The following is a 21,245-nucleotide window of genomic DNA, read 5'->3' as shown; positions in this document are numbered from 1 at the left end:
ATTATAATTGCCTAGATTATTACCTGCCAAAGCTCAGTGGGTGGGCTCTGAAGGCCTACGCTGTCAGGAATCCCAGGTTCTTAGAATCCTGTCATATCTGTCTGCATCCACCCCCTCAGTGTTTCCAGTTTCCCTTCTTCTGCTTCTGAAAGTAATTCCCTTGGTAGCTGTCACATTAAGATATTGGGATACAGCCTTCCCACTGCACTTTTGGATTCCAGCTGAACCTGACTGTCAACTTCACTAACAGAAAGTGAGTACAACCTCCTCCAGTGCCTTGAGATTAATTTGCCTTGAGCTAATGAAAGTCAATTTCTAATTTCAACCCTTAATTGTGATCAATAGGGCTTGAATGAAACTTATCCAGACAAACAGGGAGAGAACTGATAGGCAGAATCCATAACCAATGTGGCCATTTAGGATTACGTGCCAGCCAGATTGGATTCTTCAGGTTTTGGTATCTTTCAGGAACAGGGAAATGACAGCTCAGAGTTATCACAGGAGCAAATCTGGTGAAGTTGAAGAGCACAGTAAATGGATTTAGAGTCCCACAGATTATCACTGTTTTTTACATAAATGGACATTCCATAAGGTGCCTCATACACTTTATTGGGAGAGTTCTGTTCCTTGCTGGTGTTAAGGCCTAAATCTTGACCAAGCCATCACCTCTGACTCCTTACTCCCTCACTTTTACTCTAAATCACCTTAGAGCATGGTCAGCTTATTTCAGTTCCTACGGCATTCCCTGAGACACAATGGAGAGGAAAACGTCACAATTCTCCTGCGTTCTTAATTCAGAACAAAAAACCCACCACAAGACCTTGCACATACACACACCAACGCATCATTTAACCGATTCTATATTTTTAATAAGCTTCCAATCAGGTTATTTTTAACTAAGAAAACTCATTTGATCTCACTGGTGGCTCATGGGAAAGCTTGTTGGCTACAGATAAAAGCTGTTACAGACAGGAGCAGGGCTGTGCATTTGTGTGCTTTTTTTCTTATTATTGAACACCATGGCCAATATTTTACAGAGATAAAATAATCAGAACGATATTTTCAAGCCTGATATCAAGGGCAACACTTCCCAAAGTGCTTTGTTTATGCTGCCATTTTTCGTGAACTTTCCTGGTTGTTCCTACCAGTGTTATGATGAGGGCAACAATTTTAGACACTTCAGTGTAAAATTTCCTTATCATGTCACTTCCCCTTGCTCTAAGTGAGACTGGCAGCTTGTATTTGCTACTCATACTCGCAGTAGTAGTCTCTCCTCTTTTCACAGATAGTACTACAGTGGTTTTATAACTACACACAGAAAGCAGCAGTAAAAGTGTCAGTAAAATTAATCAGCCTTGTATCTGTTTTAAAAATACTGCCTTATCATGCATGTATTTTGGTTCTTCTCAGATTATGGTTACAACAAATGAATAATAAACCTTTGCAAGCAAATACAGAGAGGCATCATCCTCATACAATTGAATGCATTCACACAACAGAGATGTGTAAACTATCTTTGGATCCAGGAGGTGGAAAAGAACAGATGAATCTGTGGAGAAGAGTAATACTTGTGGAATGTTTTCTTTTACAGGATATGTTGGATATCCTGTAAAAGAAAAATGGAATTGGGGGAGTTACACATATACTTAATATACTATACTATGTAGAGTATATACTATATAAATATACTTAATACTGCAAATTCCTTATTTTGATATTAAGTCAACACATCATTCCACACTTCAGTTCTGCCAGCAATAAGCAGAGAACCAGATCCCTTACAAAGGAGGAAGAACAAATCTAATAATTACCAACTCCTCTTAGATATCAGAAAGAACAAATGACCAATCCCATCTGAACTGGTGTGAGTTCATCAGCACCACATTCAGGGGTAACTTGCCATGTCAATGTCCTTCTGTTTGTTATGAGATTTCCAATATATGAGAAATTCTTATTTCCCATGTATAAAACAATAGGAACTGGTAGAGAGTGATAGATTTATCTTTTCAAGCTACTCCTGGAAATCTAAAAGCATCTATAGCTGCTTAGACCACAGAAACACTGAATGAACAAGACAATTTGGACCATCTGTTTACCTTGTCAGACTTTCTTTGTCACGGAAGAAACACTTAACTCTGGCAAAAGAGAATGGTGAAACTTAAGGAAGATGACAACTCTACAAATCCAGTTATGATATTTCAGCTGTTGCACTACAGCTACATCATTGACTAAGGAGTATGGTTGGGGAAAAGGTGCAGCTTTCCCCAAGGAATCAAACAATATCCAATTTTTCACCTTGCAGAGGGAGAAGTGCTGTAGTTTGTATCGATTTCAGCTGTCCAGCCTTTAACTGGAACTGATTGGGTGATTAGGTGCAATCAGTGTTTTACTGGGAGGTTTAAACACAGCCTGTTAGGTGAGGAGCTGGCAGGTAACTGAAGTGATCATCCTGACAATTCCTTTTAATTGTCTGAGCTGATCCAACGTTTCAGGTCTAATTACTCTCACAATTTTATTTTAAAAATTATTTTCAATTGACACTGTGTCTATTACATTTTCTCATTCTGCCCCTTTCTTCTTGAAGTGTTAATTGGTGACTGCCATGTCTGTTGGAAAACAACCCCACTGACATTTCAGACTGTTCTTTTTTTAAGGCAAGTTTCCAAGTTCTTTGATTGCAGAGTAAAAGTCTAAAATGCTTCGAAGTACATTTTTCAGAAGCAAACCCAACACCAGAGTTTCTTCTCAATTATTTTAAATTTACATCAGTTGTATCATTTTGAGCTAAGTTGTGATACAGTGATTACTTAGTTTGGCAGCACTTTCTAACTCACCTTTTCTTTTGCACATTCTGGTTGTAGGAATTTTTAAGGCATTTTTTAATGCCATTTTTATATGGGACTTTTCTAGAGGCACGAGGAAAGCACTTGTCAAACAAGACTCCCAACTGGATTAGTATTTGTAGCAGCAGCACAATATAATTATCATTTAATTTATAACTACAGAAAGGCATGAAAACTTTATCATGGAACAGGAAGAGGGCAGGAAGAAAAGATCAAGAATTAAAAGGATTTTCTTAAGTGGAGAAGAATTTTTGAATGTTTACTTTTAAACCAAAACTGACTTGCTCTTTTCTTTTTTTTTCCCCCTATAAATTTTTCCAACCTCCTGCCCTGCTTTATGTATTTATCCTTCCTTTTTCCTAGAAAAGTAAAACAAATCATCTTCCTTAAAATAAAGGATAAATATAGAGTAAATTAATTAACTCAGTTCTGAGACATAAGGCTTTATGAAACTGGAGGATCTGTTAGTTTATTCTTGGATTTAAAAGCAGCAATTTTTGAGGGTCATATCCTGTGCCTTTTTATTTAGCCCAAACTTCCTTTGACATAACTTGGAAGTCCTTGACATGCAAACAATGCGGATTAACTTACACACACACTGTGTAGCTTGGCATTTTCCTGGAACTTCCCAGGTTTATTGTTGCTACCAGGATCACTACCAGGGTTTAACACCTCTGAATGTTTTCTGTTCTATCTGCCAGACAGCCACAGGCAAAAAGAACACTGTCATACCTCGTACACCACTGAAAGGAGACAGTTGAATTATTTTATCAGTCTTTCCAAAAAACCTTAGAGTGCAGCCCAAAACAGCTCCCTGAAAAGCATCTGGAGCTGGTAGCAGGATATTAATAGCAAACCCCATGAAAGCAAGAGCATGAGAAAGCACCAGATCCTTCTCCAAATTAAAATAACAGCACAGCCCCGATACCTCACAGTGATGTCAAAGTACAAACACAGCCCTGGGTAACCAACTTCAGCTCAGGAACTTGGCCATGACAAAGAAATTGAGGAGTTTCTCTGTTTTGCAAACCCCTTTCACAGACTGACAGTAATTCTCTAAGGAACGAATGGGTGGGTCAGGTTTGTGGTATTATTTAACTCTTTCTTCCTCTTTCTGTTTTATTATTTCACACTACCTTGATGAGCTGGCTTTCATATCTTTACAAACATAAAACAGACTTCCTCAAAGTGCTTTCCTTTTTCTTTCTGTACTTCCTCAACAGATGTTCTTTGTTATCTCTACTTCAGAAAACCAAAAAATAATACTGTCTCCACAAGGCGTAAATTCCAGATTTAATATTTTAGGGGTTTATTCCTGTTAAGATGCACAGACAGAGCATGGAAACAGGAATTGCACAACTTCATCAGTTTTCAGAGGACAATAAATTAAATTGAATAGTTTTTAATATATTAATGCAAAACCAACTTTTTATTAAGTAAACCATATATTTTCTAATATATAAAAAATATATATTGTAATTGGTTTTTTAAAGCTATTTAATATAGAATTACATTAACAGAAATGGCAGAACAGCTTTTTAAAAGAATGATAACCTAAATATTTAGAGTTCATTGCGTTCTGCACTGAATTTTCAACTAGGATGAATTAAAGAAGTATTTTTCAGACTTACTGTATTCTACTCTATATACTCCCTGCTGACAAACCTTTCTACTTGCATCTCCCAAGACACAGGAAGAGTTTGTACAATTTGGGGGAGGAGAGAAATATTTTTAGGATATTTAGTAACTTTGTAGGATAAACTATTTTTTCTCTAATCCCCAGAGTCAGATTTAGAACTTTGTGGCTTGGCTCACATTTTTGGAGATGACTTTATTGCATGTCATGGACAGCATCAGCACTTAGGAAAACAATGTGAATGTGAATTGTGAGGCGCTAAACCAAAAGTATCTGAAAGCCAAAAATGCTTCTCTAAAATTAGTATACAATGTAATTAGTGAGATTTGAAGCATCCTGTATGATCACTTGGGTCATTCCTAATCAGCCAAACTGAGAGAGGTTGACAGCAATGAGGAAAGTTTAAAGCATTTCAAATTGGTTCTCAGCTGAGCAATGCACTGGGGAAGGGGAGCAGTTACTTAATGCAGGCTTGGCTCCTCTCCAGCCTGGACACACATCCCCAGAACCTGCAGCTGCATTTCCCACTCACCCCAGCGGGAATTGCACCAGTTTTACACAGTGATAACTCTCACTCTCTGTTTATATAGAAGATAATTATTTCCATTGATTTACACAGTTTGTACCACTGAGGTAAAAGGTTAAAAGCTCACACTTCTGTTTTATCAATGCTCATTTCTACTGGGGGCACTTTGACCAACAATTCATTTCAGCTTTGGATCAATTAATTTTCTGCTAAAACCTGGTACTTTGTATATTTTAGAATCTGAATTTTTTGGAGTGCCAAGAAGGGGAGACATGAAGTTCATGTTACACCAGGTAGATCCCTCACTCTCTGAGGAGCAAACTTCAGTGAGAAAGCAGAACTAAGAACAACCCAACACCCCCATGTTCTGCAAGCACGAAATGCATCTGTCCCAAACAGGACTGTTGCTCTAATCACCAGAAATATTGAGCTTCTGACTCCTTATTACCAAACATTTAGGTTTTTACCCAGCTTTTCAGAAGAAAGTGGTAATAAGAGAGCTGAGAGCAAAAACTCTTTTTAAACAGGGATCTTTATAAAGAAATACATTAATTCAATCATATTTGCCTTAAACACAACGAGATGACAAACAGAATGACACCAGTTATAGGAAAAGTTTGGAAAAGTCTTAGTTTAAAATACATGTCATGTTGTGTACCATTAGTTTATATCTTACTAAATTCCTACTTTTTATGCAGGTTGGAATTTTAGATAATTTATCACTGTTGTCAGCTGGTCCCAGAGGTTCCAATAGGAACTGAATGTTTCCCTGGATTTTCAGGTGATCTATTACAAACCAACAAACCAAACACCTTATTTTTAACATTTATTTTGTTAAGAAAAAGAAAACAACAAAAACATGTTGAATTCTCAACTAGAGCATGGGGGTTTCAGCCTTGCAGAACTTTGAGTTAGGACTGAAAGGAACAGAATCATTCTGGCAGCTAATTAATCTAACATGCAGAGCACTGTGTTTGTAACACTAACGAGGAACAACTCACCGCGTTCATTTCAGCTCTCGGAACCTCAGTAAGAAGGTCGTAGCCTGAGGTGAAAGGAACAGCCCTTGAGACAGTGCCAAGAAGTTAAAATGCCAAGGGCCTATTTTTACACGCTGCTTCTATTTTTAGTTACACCGTGATGGAAGTACAGAGCCTATGAAAAAATCATATTCTCAAATGAGAGAAAGTACTCAAATTCTTCACTGTAAATGAAGAGCAGAAGAAAATAAACTGGAAAAATTGATATGTACAATTTAACAGGCTTTACTGGATCATCAAAGGCCAGCAAAAATAGCTTCAAAATCATATCCTCTGAGAAAATGAAGGAGCTGCCCACAATTTTACCCAATTAATCAAACATTCCTTTTCTTGTAATTACAGTTTCCCACTTCAGGTTTGTGTGCACCCAAGCCCATTTCCCCATGATCAAAGTTTAGCAGCCCACTTTGTAATCCTGCTCTGCCACCAAAACCCATCCAGCTTCAGAGTGCACAGAGAGTTCAGAGCTGTGAGCAGCACCACAGCTTCAAATGCTACTTCAGTTACTCAATCATTACTTGCCCTCAGCTGTTTTCCATCCAATATAAACATAAACTGAGGTAATCCTCCAATCTGGTTAACTTGTTTAACTTCTGTATTAATTATAGAAGTACCCAAGGGCAGCTATTTCCCACGCACTCCTAATTTATGGCTCTGATGATTACTTCTTTATGAAATGTCTTATTAAAAGCGGGTAATGTTGTTTCTTCCTAATGAAGTACAAAGGCACGGCAGAAATGTTTCTGTAAAACAAGTCCACAGTCTGCAATCATTTTATCTAATCACTAGCGTGTTATAACAACAAAAATCTGGAATATTTGGTTAGTAATTGAGATTTCAGCCAAGCCAAACAGGAGGCCTGAACTACAACACATAGCAATGGCCATTTAGCGGTGTCATGGGTTTCTAACATGTCACACACACATATTGTCCAGGATACATTTACTTTTATAATAATTTGCATTACATAATTGTGATTGCATTGCATAAGACAGTCTTGCAGCATGCTTCAAAGAACATCTAATGTTTTAAACTGCTAACTCCATTTCATCCCATTTCTCACGTCTTTCCTGGACAGCAAGAAGAAAAAAAGCCAAAAACAAGCAGGCACCAAACAATGGGAAGAAAGAAAATGGTGTGGAACAGCCAGAGAATATTTCAGAGTATCAAATATAGTAATAAATAGTATTCTCATTACCTGTGTACTGCATGCTCTGTTGCTTTTGCTTTTAATGTGATCATGTAAGCAATTTAGCCAGACAACAAAAATGAATGAGAGCAAACATCACCAACACAACAGCCAAGGCAATGAAACTTCTGCTCACATAATGCAAAGCAAACTAAAAATTTAATCTTCTAAAAGTTTAACCGGTGCATATGAAAAGAACAACAACTAAGTTCTTCAAAGAACAGGTGGAAAAATACTCTGCCACTGTTGAAGGCAATTACAGTGAGGGATTTTAAGGATAAAAATGTTCTATGCAGAGTATTTTGTGCAAAAAAGAATTACCAAACAAACTCTCCAGAGGAATGAAGCTCATCACATCCAAAAGGCAGAGTCAAAAGCAGTTTCACACGATGGCCAATAAGATTTTAGTTTCAAAAGTGGTTGTGTAAGGTCCAAAAAAAGAATGTGTTAGCACAGATCTAATTGTTCAGTCAGTCTGTGGTCAAAAGCAAACAGCCTCACTTAGGAGGAGCAGAAACTGTGCAAATTGCTCTTGGGTCAAAAAAAATTTTGGTGTGAAAAGCTCCTAACAACATTAATTCCCTTTAATGTGTTTACTACCAGCAACGTTCATTGAAATAAAAGCACTGGAATGAATATATTTCCATAATCTGTTCACCAAGAATGATTTTTTTAATGCTATATAAAGCAACTTCCAAGCATAGTCACCCTCATGCTTGAAAAACTCAGCATCCTTTTAATCATTAAGTAGAAAGTTTTGAAATGTCACCTTATATGTTAACCATTACAAAATGTAAATCTGCAATTTGGATAGCTCATTTGAGCTGATATTCCTTTTTTTAAAATGAGTATCAAAATATTTTATTTCCTTCAGTATTTTTAAAAGCGTGGGAGCACGAGCTGAATAGAAACAAGAAGAATCCCTCAATGTGTAGAGAATTAGTTGTGTTTTGAAATGTTTATTTCTAAACACCACCTCTTTTTATAATGATTTCCAGGCTAGAGGGGATGAAATGTGTCTGCCATGACATCACCAGCATCCAGCACATGGGTTCTTTTTGAGAGTGACAACGCACTAACAGCAGTACTGAAGCTCTTGAGTTTCTGCACACACTCCTGTGGGATGATTTAGGATTTCTTTACAGAGAAACACTGGATTTCTAGCACCAAAATCCCTTGGGTCTGATGTCAGCATTCTCAGCCATACCCAGCCAGCTCAACAACCACCCTCTGGAAGGGATTCCTAATCATGGAGGGGCTCCTGTGAGATGTTAGCACAGCTACAACCTGGGGATGGGAAATCCCAGACTGGTTTGGGTTGCAAGGGACCTTAAAGCCCATCCAGTGCCACCCTCTGCCATGGCAGGGACACCTTCCACTGTCCCAGGCTGCTCCAAGCCCCGTCCAACCTGGCCTGGGACACTTCCAGGGATCCAGGGGCAGCCACAGCTTCTCTGGGAAACCTGTGCCAAGGCCTCACCACCCTCACAGGGAACAATTTCTCCCTAATATCTAATCCAAACCTAGTTTAGACTAAATATTCCTAATATGGAGTCTAAATATTCCTAATATGGAGTCTAAATTGAATATTCTCTATCCAATCTCATTAACCATAGAAAATGCCCCAACCAGGTGCACCCAATATCCACTCCTGCCATTCATTGTGGGCACAGGCCAACATTATCATTTCTATTGTAAAACCTCACAAAAGATGATGAAAAAAGCACTATGTTAAAAAGGATGCAATGACTTTTTTGTTGGTCCCTGTGATTAATATTAGACATGGCAAGTAGTTAATTATATTTCTTAAAAGGGCTTTGAGATTGCAATCAATAGAATTGATTATAAAAGACAAATTATGAAGGAGTAAAATATCACAGCCTATTTAATATGATGCTAAGAAAGCCAATCCAGCACCATATATGAATTTCAACTTAAAGTGACAACAGCTTTCATATGATAGGGGTTAAGAGAGCAAGTTTAAAACATGTGTATCTGCTTTTTAAAGGGAGAGAATTCCATCTCTCCACTCAAGAGATGGAGACAGCAGAAAGAACAGTTTTCAAGAGCTTACTTTATAAATAAAAGGATTTCTGCTCATGGAAAATTACCATGAGAAGGTCTTCTTTAATTTAAAATTGCAATTTGAGGGGCAAAACCTCCATTCTCATTTAGTGCCCACATTTTACATAACTCCAGTGTTAAAAGGGTGAGCCTACATTGCCTTTCTTGATTTCTTTTTATAGTAAGACTGTGGGAAATCCATAACCAAAAAATGTTTTCTCTCTAAGAGAAAGGATCAATTAAAAAACTCACTTCAAATACTGCATTTTATTGGAATCTAAGTATTCTGTGAATGTTGCACAGCATTCTGTGAAGAAATTGAAAAGGGCAGTGCTTAGAAGTTTTTCTTTTCATGTTCCAAGTCAAAGCAAGATTTTTGCAGTCCTCAAAATAATCACGTTGTCATCAGGGACTTAGTTAAGCACTTAAGATGACAGAACAATAAATTTTAGTTTTATTTTACTTACCATCTTCTGCAAACTCAGCACTGAAGAAGCAGGGCTACTTCCTAAGCTTGTTCAAATGAAATTGGAATTCCTAAGTGAACATTTGAAAGCAAAACTGTTGAACCACCAAAATCACTGTAAGTAAACCTGAACCTAGAAATGATACCAACTATATCTATTCCCATCAAAGCCTGGGGGGGAAAAAGAGAAAAAGAAAAGCAAGAAGAATATACAGCTGAATTTTAAAAAGTATTTCATGTGCACAGGAAAAAAAGCATAGCAGCAAGACAAATTTGTTCTTCCTGGTGACACAACTTGTAAGAGTCTGGCTGTGTCCTCTCTTGGCAAGCACAACTTTGCTGACTTGTTTTTCAGAGGTCTTGTCGAGAACCAGATTTTTAAATGCATCAGATTTAATAGAAGTATCAGGAGGAAGAGAAGAGCGCATGATATGTAACTTTGTTACATCGAGTTAGTAACTTCCTTTAAAATGAGTCAGAAATCAGGTCTGCTCCTGATTCAGCAGGAGCAAGTGATGAGGTCTCAGAGTTAAAGTTTTAAGGCCTTGGTATGTTTGTTTCTACAAAGAAACCATGTAAACTATGTATTTTTCTCTTGAATAGCATGGTATAGCTATAGCCTGAAAGCTCATTTTGTGGTTATCAGCCAAGGTTCCAAGGCAATCCCTTTCTGACTATTTTCTCCATCTAACGCACCTCCTATTGATGGGTTTCATCCTGTGGAGGGTCACTAAGAAAATACACAGTGCCCATTTTGTGGCATTTAGACAGATACAAAGATTACATTAATCTAATTTTCCAAGCATATGTTGCCTCTAGGAAAAAATAACAGGAACTGGAAACCTCAAAGGGGAACATGAGTCCTTTGGAAAAGGGCAGGAAAATCTCATAAATAAGAACTCTTTGATACTGATCTACACAGTGGCAGAAAACCATTATATTTTGTCATGATTAGCAATATGTTCTCATTTCTGAGATGGTCTTACTTTCCTCAAAAAGATCTAAAGCCCTGTGCTTAAAATAGCTGAAAAACAGCTGTTGGATTTTTCACAGCAATGGGTTTTATCCTCATGCTACATAGAATGCAAACCAGTCATTTGACTAATATATAGTTGCAGCAAACATGCCTTCAGAATAGAGTCTCTCCTGCTAATGACAAACCAAGGAAATATTCCCTTTTACATGAGTTTTAATCTGCTTTTTTTTTTTTTTTTTAACACTATCACAACTGTTTGGCTGAACAGCAGCTTTACTCATATGCATGAAGTTTCCCACCTCTGGAAGCATCTGACCAGTTGAACCCTTGGCTGTAAAGGGTGAAAACATTCTGCTTTTGCCTCTTTTATAGTCTTATCACATTTTAAGTTTCTCTGGAAAGTGAACTAAAACTACAGTACCTTACCTGCAGAATAATTTTGCATATTTGCACTTACCTCAGATTCCACCATCATTCAAGAAAAAGCTATTTCAGTTTAGCTCTGTCTTAGAAGTTGTTCAATTTGTCTTATAATATTATTAAATAGGAAACTATTTTCTTACAACATGATCCCCTGCTCCCCTAATTTTGAGGTGGACCTTGTTTTTTGTCTAGAGAAGGAAGCCTGCATTGATTTCACCACAAACAAAGCCAAGGGGTGCTTCGTTCAGTGGCCATCCAAAGATTTATACTGAAGGCTGAAACGACCCAAAGAACCACAACCTGGCATGAGCTGTCTCTATAAAAAGAATCCTCTCAAAATGTCTTTTTTTATTTTTTGCTTATTAATTTCAGCCATGAATACGAGCTTCAGAAACTGGGGAATCTGGAGTATGGGGACAGGCAGAGACAAGGGATGGGGGAGGAATTCCAGTTCATTTCATAGGTATACTTCAAATAATACTTTCAAATAATCTGCTCCACGTCTAAAACTTTATTCCCACTAACGTGACTTTGGATTTCACAAGCCTGTTTAAAAATAACCCAACAAAACACGTCCTAAATAGGTAGAAGGGACTTGCCTCTCTGCTCTCTACCACATCCTATGAATGTGCTGCTGTATTCCAGAGACTTTCCAAAGGTGGCAGGGCGAGCATGTGTGAATAGGAGAGCTTTGTCCTCTGCAGCTATCATTGTGTTGTCCCTACCGTCCACAAACGCAGAGGGCAGATGAGAACTGGATAGAAACAGACCATGCAGTTGTAAAACCCGGTTCTTTTCTCTCTTTATTTATTTATTTCTGCGACTGAGTAACACCTCTCATTACAATTACCGGCTCAATGGCAGAAAAGCTCCCCGGTGTGCTGTGCAGATTTTCACAGCTTCATTTGTCTCCTCCTGTGGCATCAGTTTAAAAAGGTTCCTAAAGAATCGCCACTAACAACCGTTTCTATTTCGAGCCTTCAAAGCCGGAGCTGAGCACAATACAAGGCACTGGTAACTGATCTTTAGGTTTCAGTCCACAGACTTTCCACACTGGGAATAGATCCCATCTGTTTCCTCTTTATGCACCAGCCTTTAGAAAGCACAGATCTGGAAACTGCCTCCGTACTGAACCGAGTATAGCCGGCTTTCCCCAGCTGACGGCAGAAAAATCCCCATGATTATGGATAGCTCTCTCCCAAGGTTTTCTACTCCTCTTTTCTCCCCGCTCCGTGAATACACGGTGTGGTTTTCTCCATGTGCGGTGGTTTTTTGGAAGGGTGAGTGGGGTGAACCACCTCTCTTTTCTTGCCCCTTCTTTTCAATTCTTGGCAGAGGTTTCCCCATTTACAAACCTCACAGGGGGAACATTTCAATTTCAAACCCCAGCACAATCAACCACAGGCAACCCCCCCCCTGCTTTGGCACCAGAGCGTGAGACATTTCCCCCACCGCTCTCCCTCCCCACCAAGCTGCTCTCCAGATGGATGCTCGTGGTTCTCCCTTGTCTCTTCCCTTCGCCTGTCCCGGCCAGAGGGAAGGAGAAAGCACCGAGCAGAGGATTCTTTGGGGCAGGGGCAGCCGCACAGAGCAGGACGCTGTGACCCCGGGCTGCTCCGCACCACCGAAGTCCTGAACTCTTTTGCCTCGGGGATCCCTCCCTGAGCCCCATATTGGGGGGGTTCCCCTGAGCCCCACATTGGAGAGTCCCTCAGACCTACACTGGGGAGTCCCTCAGCCCCACACAGGACGGTCCCCTCAGCCCCACACAGGAGGGTCCCCTCAGCCCCACACAGGAGGGTCCCCTCAGCCCCACACAGGAGGGTCCCCTCAGCCCCGCGCCCTGCCCCGCTCCCCTCAGCCCGGCACTCACTACTTGTAGAGCTGCTGCAGGCAGAGGTCCAGGCACTCGCCTTCCACCTCCTCCTCCGTGATGTACTCCGAGAGCGGCCGGGGCAGCGAGGGCAGCGGCGGGGGCGGCGGCGGCGGGGCGGGCGGCTGAGGGTCGCCGGCGTCGCCCTCGCCCTCGCGTCCTTCTCCCTCCTCCGCCTCGGCGGCCGCTCCCGCTTCTGCCTCTGCCCCGGGCTCCTCGTCAGCGTCGCCCGCGGCTTCGGCAGCGGGCGAGGGGGCCGCCGGCTCCGACTCGGGCTCCGGCTCGGGCTCCGGCTCTGCCCCGAAGGGCCCGCGGAACTCGCCCAGGAACAGCTCGAGGAAGCGGCGGTAGGTCTTCTCCTCCGCGCTGCCGCCGCCGCCGCTGCCCGAGCCGCCCGCAGCCATCGCTTCGCATTCCCGGCCGCCCGCCGGCGGATCAGCACTGCGCCCGCAGAGAGCTCCCTGCCCGCCGCCGCCGCCGCCTCCTCCTCCCTCCCGCCCGCCGCCTGCGCGCGCGCTCCCGAGCCCAGCCCGCGGGGCCGCGCACGCCGCGGGGGGTGCGGGGGGGGGGGGGGCGCCTGGGCGTCGGGAGCGCGCGCGGCGCTGAGGGGGGCCCGGCGGGGTCCGGCGGCCGCCCGAGGGGGCGGCTCGGGCCGCGGCGCTGGCGGGGGAGCGGGAGCGGCGGCAGCCGCGCCGCTGTGATGAGTCATGCGAAGGCAGCCAGACGCGTAGGTTCCTCACAGGAACCCGGAGGAAACCTGAGCGCACATCGCCTGTTACCTAATCCCTGCCTCCTTCGGGGCTTCCCTGGAGCTTCCGCCGCCGCCGTCGGCGCCTCCGCGGCTGCCGGAGGGTGCGCGGGGCCGGGGCGGCAGCGGGGGGAGGCCCGGGCTCACCCCGCCGTGAGGGGACGCCGCTGTCCCGCCAAGCCGGGGCCAGGAGCAGCCGCGGAGAGCGGGTTTGACATCGGAGCGTGTTTGTGTGAGGGGAACTGGCCATGAGAAAGGAAGAGGGTAGGTTTGGTTTAGGTGTTCGGAAGGACTTCTTCGCTGTGAGGGTGGGGAGGCCCCGGCACAGGTTGTCCGGAGAAGCTGTGGCTGCCCCTGGATCCCTGGAAGTGTCCAAGGCCAGGTTGGATGGAGCTCTGAACACCCAGGTTCAGCGGAAGGTGTCCCTGCCCATGGCAGGAGTTGGATAGATGATCCTTAAGGTCCCTTCCAACCCAAACCATTCCATGATCCTATGATAAATTACGTATTATGCAGTATCTACACATTCCATGTTCTGGTAAAGGAAAACTTGTGAGAAGCTGAAGATGCTACTCCAACCAAAACTTAAAAGATAACTCGTCAGTGGGAGACAAACTGTACTGAATATTCTCTTGCTGTCTAGTAAATGTCTTTCATTTGTGAAAGGCATTTTGGCTTATTTTATTCATTGCTGCTGGAAGCTATTTTCAGAGCTATCAGGTCCATAAATACCAATAATGAACAGATATAATTGCCACACATTTAGAATAGCTTGTACACATGGGAGGGAACGACATCCTTAATGTCAGATATACCTTGAAAAATGGTCAAATCACGAGCCTCATATGAAAAAAGATCCTCAAATTTTTATGCATTGTAACAAGGACAGTATCTTGCTGAAACCTGTTGTTCTCTGCATTGTAGTAATTACCTCTGCATGTCAGGTGCTCCTGTAAATCTGTCTTCTATTTGGTGAATTATTTTAGAGCCAAACTAATTTTAGAATATTTCCGGCAACCTGCATTGGCTGATCCTATTGCAATCTTGTGAATATGTAAAAGCCCTGACAGTTAAAAATGTGATTGCCACAGTTAGTCTTGGTCTTTCACAGCTGACAGTGACAGAAAATCACATCGCTTCTCCTGCAAGGTTATCTCTAAGCAATATTTTTCTTTATACCATTTCTTTATTTTCAGTTTAACACTTGTTTATTTAGGGGTGCCAGGTAGGTTTGAAGGGTAAGAAACACTGAAGGGTAAGAAACATTGCAGTTCTTTTTGAGCAGAGAGCTCCCAGTTGCAGCTGACGATGTCATTGCTGGATTTTGGTTTGGTTTTTTTTATGTTTGTGTGTTCTGCATCATCAGTGAGTCACAAGCCCTGGGAGGATGCATAGCAATGCAAGTATCACAAAGCAGTTTTAACTTCGTGATTAGTTGTTTTTCACTAGGAATCCAGAGGCAGTTGGAGTTTCTAAGAAACTATAATCTTGGCGTAATATGATCTGAATTATAAAAATTCCTATTGTAACAATGTCTTAGGGAAGTAACAGCTAATTCAACAAGATGCAAGATCAGCTTCATGTTGTATGACAAACAGCAATTAAAACTATCTAAGAAGAGATTCAAAAGCATTTAGGCAGCCTTTCTCTAAAATTTTTGTTAATTCTATGTATTTTTTAGTTGTTTCAAACAGCACAGAAGAGAATCTGGGAGTAATACCTACTCTGTTTCTTGTTGAAATGTTAAAGTTACCAGATGTCCTTGATTCATCTTGGCAGTCCCCATGTGCTTTTCATCATTTGTCTCGTGGCAGAAGACACTAATTAAAATGAAATAGAGTAGAACTCCACACTCAGGACACTTTGTCAACTTTTGGCACTACTGTCAAGTCGGGATTGTTTTGCTCTGATATTAAATAGAGAGCTGATGGCTCCCAGCCATGCTGACGTTGGTTTCTGGGAGGGAAAGGTGGAAAACCATTCCCATTAAGCTGGAAAGTGGAGCATATGGTCACTGTGGGTGGTGTGGCTGAGGCAGGCAGGAGGAACCTGCTGGCCCTGCTCTCTGTGGGGCCACCGGGGTGGGCAATTCCCCCAGGAGGAGCCACCCTGCTCCTCAGTGCTGCCCAGAAAAGGAAGCTCTAAGCACAATGTGCTACCCACTGATCCCTCAGAGCCTGTGCTCGGTGCTGTTACGAAATGTTTGGAGTGTTCAGGAACTCTGGGAGCTAAATTTAGAGTGCCTGGCTACACTCTGGATATCACTGGGTAGCAGCTGGGTGGATGGTTCCTATGGGATGAGGGAAGGTGGATGGAATAAACTCACAATTCACAACATGTGAGTCTGATACCATTGCAAATCATATGGAGAATAAGGTTTGAACTTGATGTGAGAAGGAAACATGGGTGTTTGTATCCATTTCAGCTTAATCATGTTGCTTTTTGTTTGAAAAAAGAACATTTTACAGTATTGTTTTGGAAGAAATCTGTTTTAATTTAGCCTTAAAACAATGCCTTCTATTTTCTCATTTGCTGTTGAGAAATAAGCAGGGTTTGAACAGGCCTTGGGGAGGTGGCCTGAATTGTATGGTGGGCAAAAAGAAGTGCTTTTTAATTCTTTGTCACCTTTGGAAGTGATTCCTGTGGGCTGACAAACAGAAGACATGTAGGGTCATGAAGAGTGCTTTGACAATACTCAGCATACCTGTGATATATGATCTGATACCATACAAATGAGTTTAATGGGAAAAATCCAATGGTATATGCCTTCAAAGTAGGGCTTCTTCCTTTTAAAAGTAGGACTTTTGCAGTAAACCTGAATTAATTTTAGAAGCTATATTCAGTTTTAATAATTCAGTTGCTTAAGACTGAAGCAAGAATTTGTAAGGAATACAGCAAGAAGACTCTTGTTGACAGAGTCAACATCCATCAAGCCCCAGTTAATTTTCTTAGGTTCAGTCTGTTCAACTGCAGCTTTAAAAAGCTGAGTAACTTCTGTCACCACAATTTTATTGACTCCTTTACCATAATAAATACTGTATTGGGGTGTTCCTAAACACCAAAGTTCTTCTCTCTTTTTCTTTCTCTTACTATTTTTCTTCAAAGTTTTTCAGGTCAAGTCAGCTTTTCCAGATTAATAGTCAAAGATTATTCTGAAATATCCCCATCCTTCGCAAAACACGGGATTTCAGGCCTGAATCCCACTTCCAGCTGTCATGGAAATTTCCAGTCCCATCCCAAAGGAAAATTCCATTTTTGGCCTTCCATTCAAACCCCTGTTTAGGAAAGGGTGTGGTTTGAATTAGTGTCCCCCTCAAATCCCATTGATGCAGCTGATCCTAACTTCTTTCCACAGTCTCAAACCCTATGATTTAGCCACAGAAACTTGTGTTCATTTCAAAAAATTAATGAATGAATAACTTTAGAGAGATAGATTTATGTGACATAGCACATTTACTATCAAGAGCATAGTAAGCAGTAAGCTTATCTAGTAAAAGGAAGTGTTACAGTATTGACATGCTGCGCTTTATAGGCATTATTTTCTTGCTAAGGACTCAACTTGTTCTTTAGCCCAAAACATTTTCATTTAGTAACATATATGATACAAAAAGAATTACTGAGTAAGTGGAGTTGTAACTGTGTTGCTAAATTTGCAGCGGTTCACACTAAATAAATTAAGAGTATTAGAAGGATATGTGTCAGAAATTTAAGCCCCCAAAATAATGCAAACTGAGTCAAACGGCATATTTGTGGCCTTTGAGAAATACATCCAGATCCAATTAGAACCATTTGTTGGGGTCTGTAGAGTTTCTTTTTTACTGTCCTATATATGTTATAAAATATTTTAAACATTCCCCATTCTCATTGTTTGAAACTGAAATGTGATTTATTTTTTTTTAATATCCCGATGCTTCTTTGGCTCTGTTTAAATCAATGGCAAGTAATTCTTGTAATAAAGTGAGCAGAATTGGCTATAATTCTTGAAGGATGACTTAGTAAAATACACACTTTTCTATGCATTCCTTTGGCACATCATCTAACATTTTTACTACTTGTGTAATGATGGAACTATTGGTTTTAATGCCATTTATTATTTCAATAGATAGAATTAAAAATGCGTAGAGCTTAGGCTCTCTAATAGATAGTGGATATTGTAGGAATATTTCTTGCTTGTGGGAAGCAAGACAGGAGCTGACAGTTTAACAGTGGGTGCATTTGTGGGTGAAATTCAGTACTGGGAAAGGGGCCAGTTCCCGGTGATTTCATTTTTCAGGATAGAACATTAATGCAGGCATCTTGCTCCAGCCAAGGGAAGCCAACTCCCCTGACCCTAATCATCCCAAATGAGTGCATGGCCAGGAGCCACGAGACACTGAGTGCCCAGGCTGGGGAGCAGGCAGAGGGAAGCCCGGAGCAGGTAGCAGCTGGCACTGGCTCCTGGAGCCGAGGGGCTGGTGCGGAGGAGGGCTGGCCGGGCTGCTCCCAGACAGTGCCAGCGCCACATTCCCCTGCAGCCAGGCTCCCTGGGCGAGCTCTTAGCAGGGCCCTTGTGCTTGAGCTGCTTTGGGAACACAGACTGACCTCCCTGGGTCTCATCCTTTTAAAAAGCTGTTATTTCCCTTCTGTGCTCTGCTGTAATATTTGTGTTAGTGCCATGTCGGCGCTCTGTTTATTCCATTTCCTTCAAGGATAAGAAAGCATCAAACCATACTTCAAACTTTACCGCATATATTTCACATAGAATTAACCAGTACAACACATCTTAATGTGCCTTTCTAAAGAATTATTATCCTGAGCATGGTAAAGACAGTCTCTTTTGGGAAGCTGGAGCACAATGACTTGTCCTTCCAACTTTCCTATCTTCTTTTGTTCAGGAAAAAGGGTGGAGTTCAAAAAGCAGGCAGTAAGGATTTCACCTTTGTTGTTAATCCATGAAATACCTGAGAATAAATCTAATTCTAAATTTAGTCCCCCTGTAAAATAAGTAAAGGAACAGTAACTGAAATTCAACAGGAAAATGGTTGTTATATTTTAAATGTACTTTTCTCAGCTCTGTACTCAACACTCAGGTTAGAGGCCAAATCTCCTTTCCACACAAATCAATCACTTTGTGATTGACTTCAATAGGAGACCGATTTCCTACCTTGAACCTTGGCTACACCTTTGTACCTCCAGTTAAGCTACTTCTTCTCCACATTTTCTTATATTTACTCTACTTAGAGGCTAGCTGGTTCCTCACTATTTCATAATGGAAAAGGTGCAGAACACATCAAATCAGGAATAAATAAATTGTTATTTTCCCTGTCCAAACGAAAGAGTTTTGAAGCAGGACTCAGGGCCTGAGAATTCTCCTGTGACCGCAGTGTTTGCCTGTTGCCAAGGCCTGTGGTGGGATCTGGATTCTTGTTGTGGTGACAAAATAAGTTCCTCCACCGCAAGTAAATGTCGTCCCCACAAAAAATGGAATCATTTCAAACTCAGCATGACAGTTAAAGCCCTTGGCTTTCAGCAAACTGGGACTTAAGCAGCAAATCAAACAACCCATTTTCTTTTTGATGCAGTGCCATGAGGTTGGCTACTTAGAATCTTACTTTTTGTGCAATAATAAAATTCTCTTCTGCCCCTCGCTGTTGGGCACTGATGCTGTGACATGCATGAGAATTCCAGGCGCACATGGAAAAAAACCAACTTGCCATGGAAGATTTACTGGTGAGGCAATGGTCAAATTTTTTCTTTCTCTGCAATTCTGAGCCTGGAACAGCTTCCTTGTCTCCAGCAGATGAGAACGAAATCTGGCTCATTTAATCTAATTTTGTCTCCGCCAACAGATCCTTCTCTCAGTTCTGGTCTGCAGAACTGATTTTTATAATAGCTTCAATAGGAAAAAAAGAGAGAAAAATTTAAAAATCTCAGCATAGAGAGCCTCCAATGTTTCCTCTGGACATTTTGTAGCTCCCACTGTTAACCAGTAACTGTGCATCTTTTTTATTTGAATAATGATGCCCATAACACTGGAAGCTCTAACATTTACTCAGCCAAAACCATTTATCTTGTTATAACAGGATCAGCATCTCAGCTGGGGCTTTTGGATGCTACTCTACTACAAACAAAATTAAAACCACAGTCAGCTGAAATTAATAGTATATGGGAGCCACACTGTTACTCTGCTCACACATGGAAGGACATGGGGCGGGTGTTAAATCCCAGCACAATGCACTGAGAGAAATGGATTTTTCCATAATTACCAAACCCCTTAGATAGCAGCTATCACCAGGAACCAGGAGAGCTCCTGAAAATATTGCTCCAACATTCCTAATGGATGGTTTTCCTTGTGGCTACGTAGGCAAGAGCTCGGTGCCAGCTCCCCCCTCCTCCCGCACTGCAATACGTAGGAAGCCTTTATTCCCAAACGGGAGCGTTTGCTTGCTGACATCACATGCGGTAGGATCCTTTTGTTTGCCTGTGTCTCCTGCATTGAAATGTTTGTCTGAGTCACAGATCCCGCTGCCTCCCTTCCCTTATGTCATGCTGCTTGCTTCAGAGCTTCTCCCTGACTCACAGTTTTTAAATTTTGACACAGCCCGGTTTGCTGCATGGCAACTCAATACTTTTCCCTTTAATACTTTATTATGTAATTTTTATTTAAACCCTATAATGATGCAAAAAACACTGCCTTTTTTTTTTTTTTTTTCAGCCTTTTTTGAATAGAGAGATTTTATGACTCAGATTCAGCACTGAATTTTGTTTCAAGGCAAAGTCAGTTTAGTGTATACTAAATTAAAAATTTAAGATAGTGACTCCCACAACTTGAATTCTCCATTTAGCTTCTGGCTGAGTTTCCTCAGCTCTAACGTTACCGAATGCTCTGCCAAAAGGGGTCATCTCTGTGCATGTGTACAAACACTTCTCATAATTGAAGTAATTACTATTTTGCAGTGCAGCACCTTTCTTCTCCTCTAATAATCTCCTCGATTTGTTTTCTCTTAATAAAAAGAGGACAAAAAGCTGCTGTGCTTTCAGAGTACATTCATTCTCTGGGTTTAGATTCTGGAGCTGCTGATATTGCTGGTGCCTAAGTCTGGGTTTCCTTTTTATTACAGCCACGAACAAAGGAGATCCTGATTACAGCCTGAAATGAAATGAACATGGAAGTCAGAGCTATGCAGCAGTTTGGTTCAAGCCTGAGTCATGGTAAAATATTCCCACTTACTGAGACAGGAACATAAAATTATCGTGCTGGATTAAATCCTTTGTCCTTCAGATCCAGTCTTTCATCTCTGTTGTTGCCACTACAGGGTAAATGAGAAGTTCAAAGCAGAGCTTTGATTGCCCTTGACCAAGGACTTTGCAGCAGGTGAGGGCTAAAGCCCCACTCTGGTGTAGCACTGAAAGCTGCATTTCTCTTCCAGCATCCACTGCTTGTGTCCTGCTCTGAGCCTGTGGTGAGCACAGTGCTGCATC

General features: G+C 41.5%; 1 protein-coding gene and 1 long non-coding RNA gene across 3 annotated transcripts in view; one reads left to right on the top strand and one right to left on the bottom strand.

The window, feature by feature from the left end:
• PPM1E (protein phosphatase, Mg2+/Mn2+ dependent 1E) overlaps positions 1–13,521 on the bottom strand; it is a 60,686-nt gene extending 47,165 nt beyond the window's left edge. For both annotated transcript variants that reach the window (XR_014226998.1, XM_082294696.1), the window contains exon 1: positions 13,037–13,521. Coding sequence is in view for 1 of the 2 variants with exons in the window: in XM_082294696.1 (XP_082150822.1) it covers positions 13,037–13,440 (404 nt within the window). In the remaining variant the exon portion in view is untranslated. The remainder of the gene's footprint in view (positions 1–13,036) is intronic.
• A 373-nt stretch (positions 13,522–13,894) lies between these two features.
• On the top strand, positions 13,895–21,044 carry LOC309580432. The gene is made up of 3 exons (XR_014226984.1): positions 13,895–14,048; positions 20,128–20,225; positions 20,885–21,044. It is a non-coding gene; the product is annotated as an uncharacterized lncRNA (long non-coding RNA).
• Positions 21,045–21,245: the final 201 nt, after the last annotated feature.

This window comes from Coloeus monedula, assembly GCF_965178545.1.
Source record: "Coloeus monedula genome assembly, chromosome: 20".
NCBI classification, from domain to species: Eukaryota; Metazoa; Chordata; class Aves; order Passeriformes; family Corvidae; genus Coloeus; species Coloeus monedula.
Note: the sequence above shows the minus strand (reverse complement) of the source record. Positions and strands in the feature narration are given on the sequence as shown.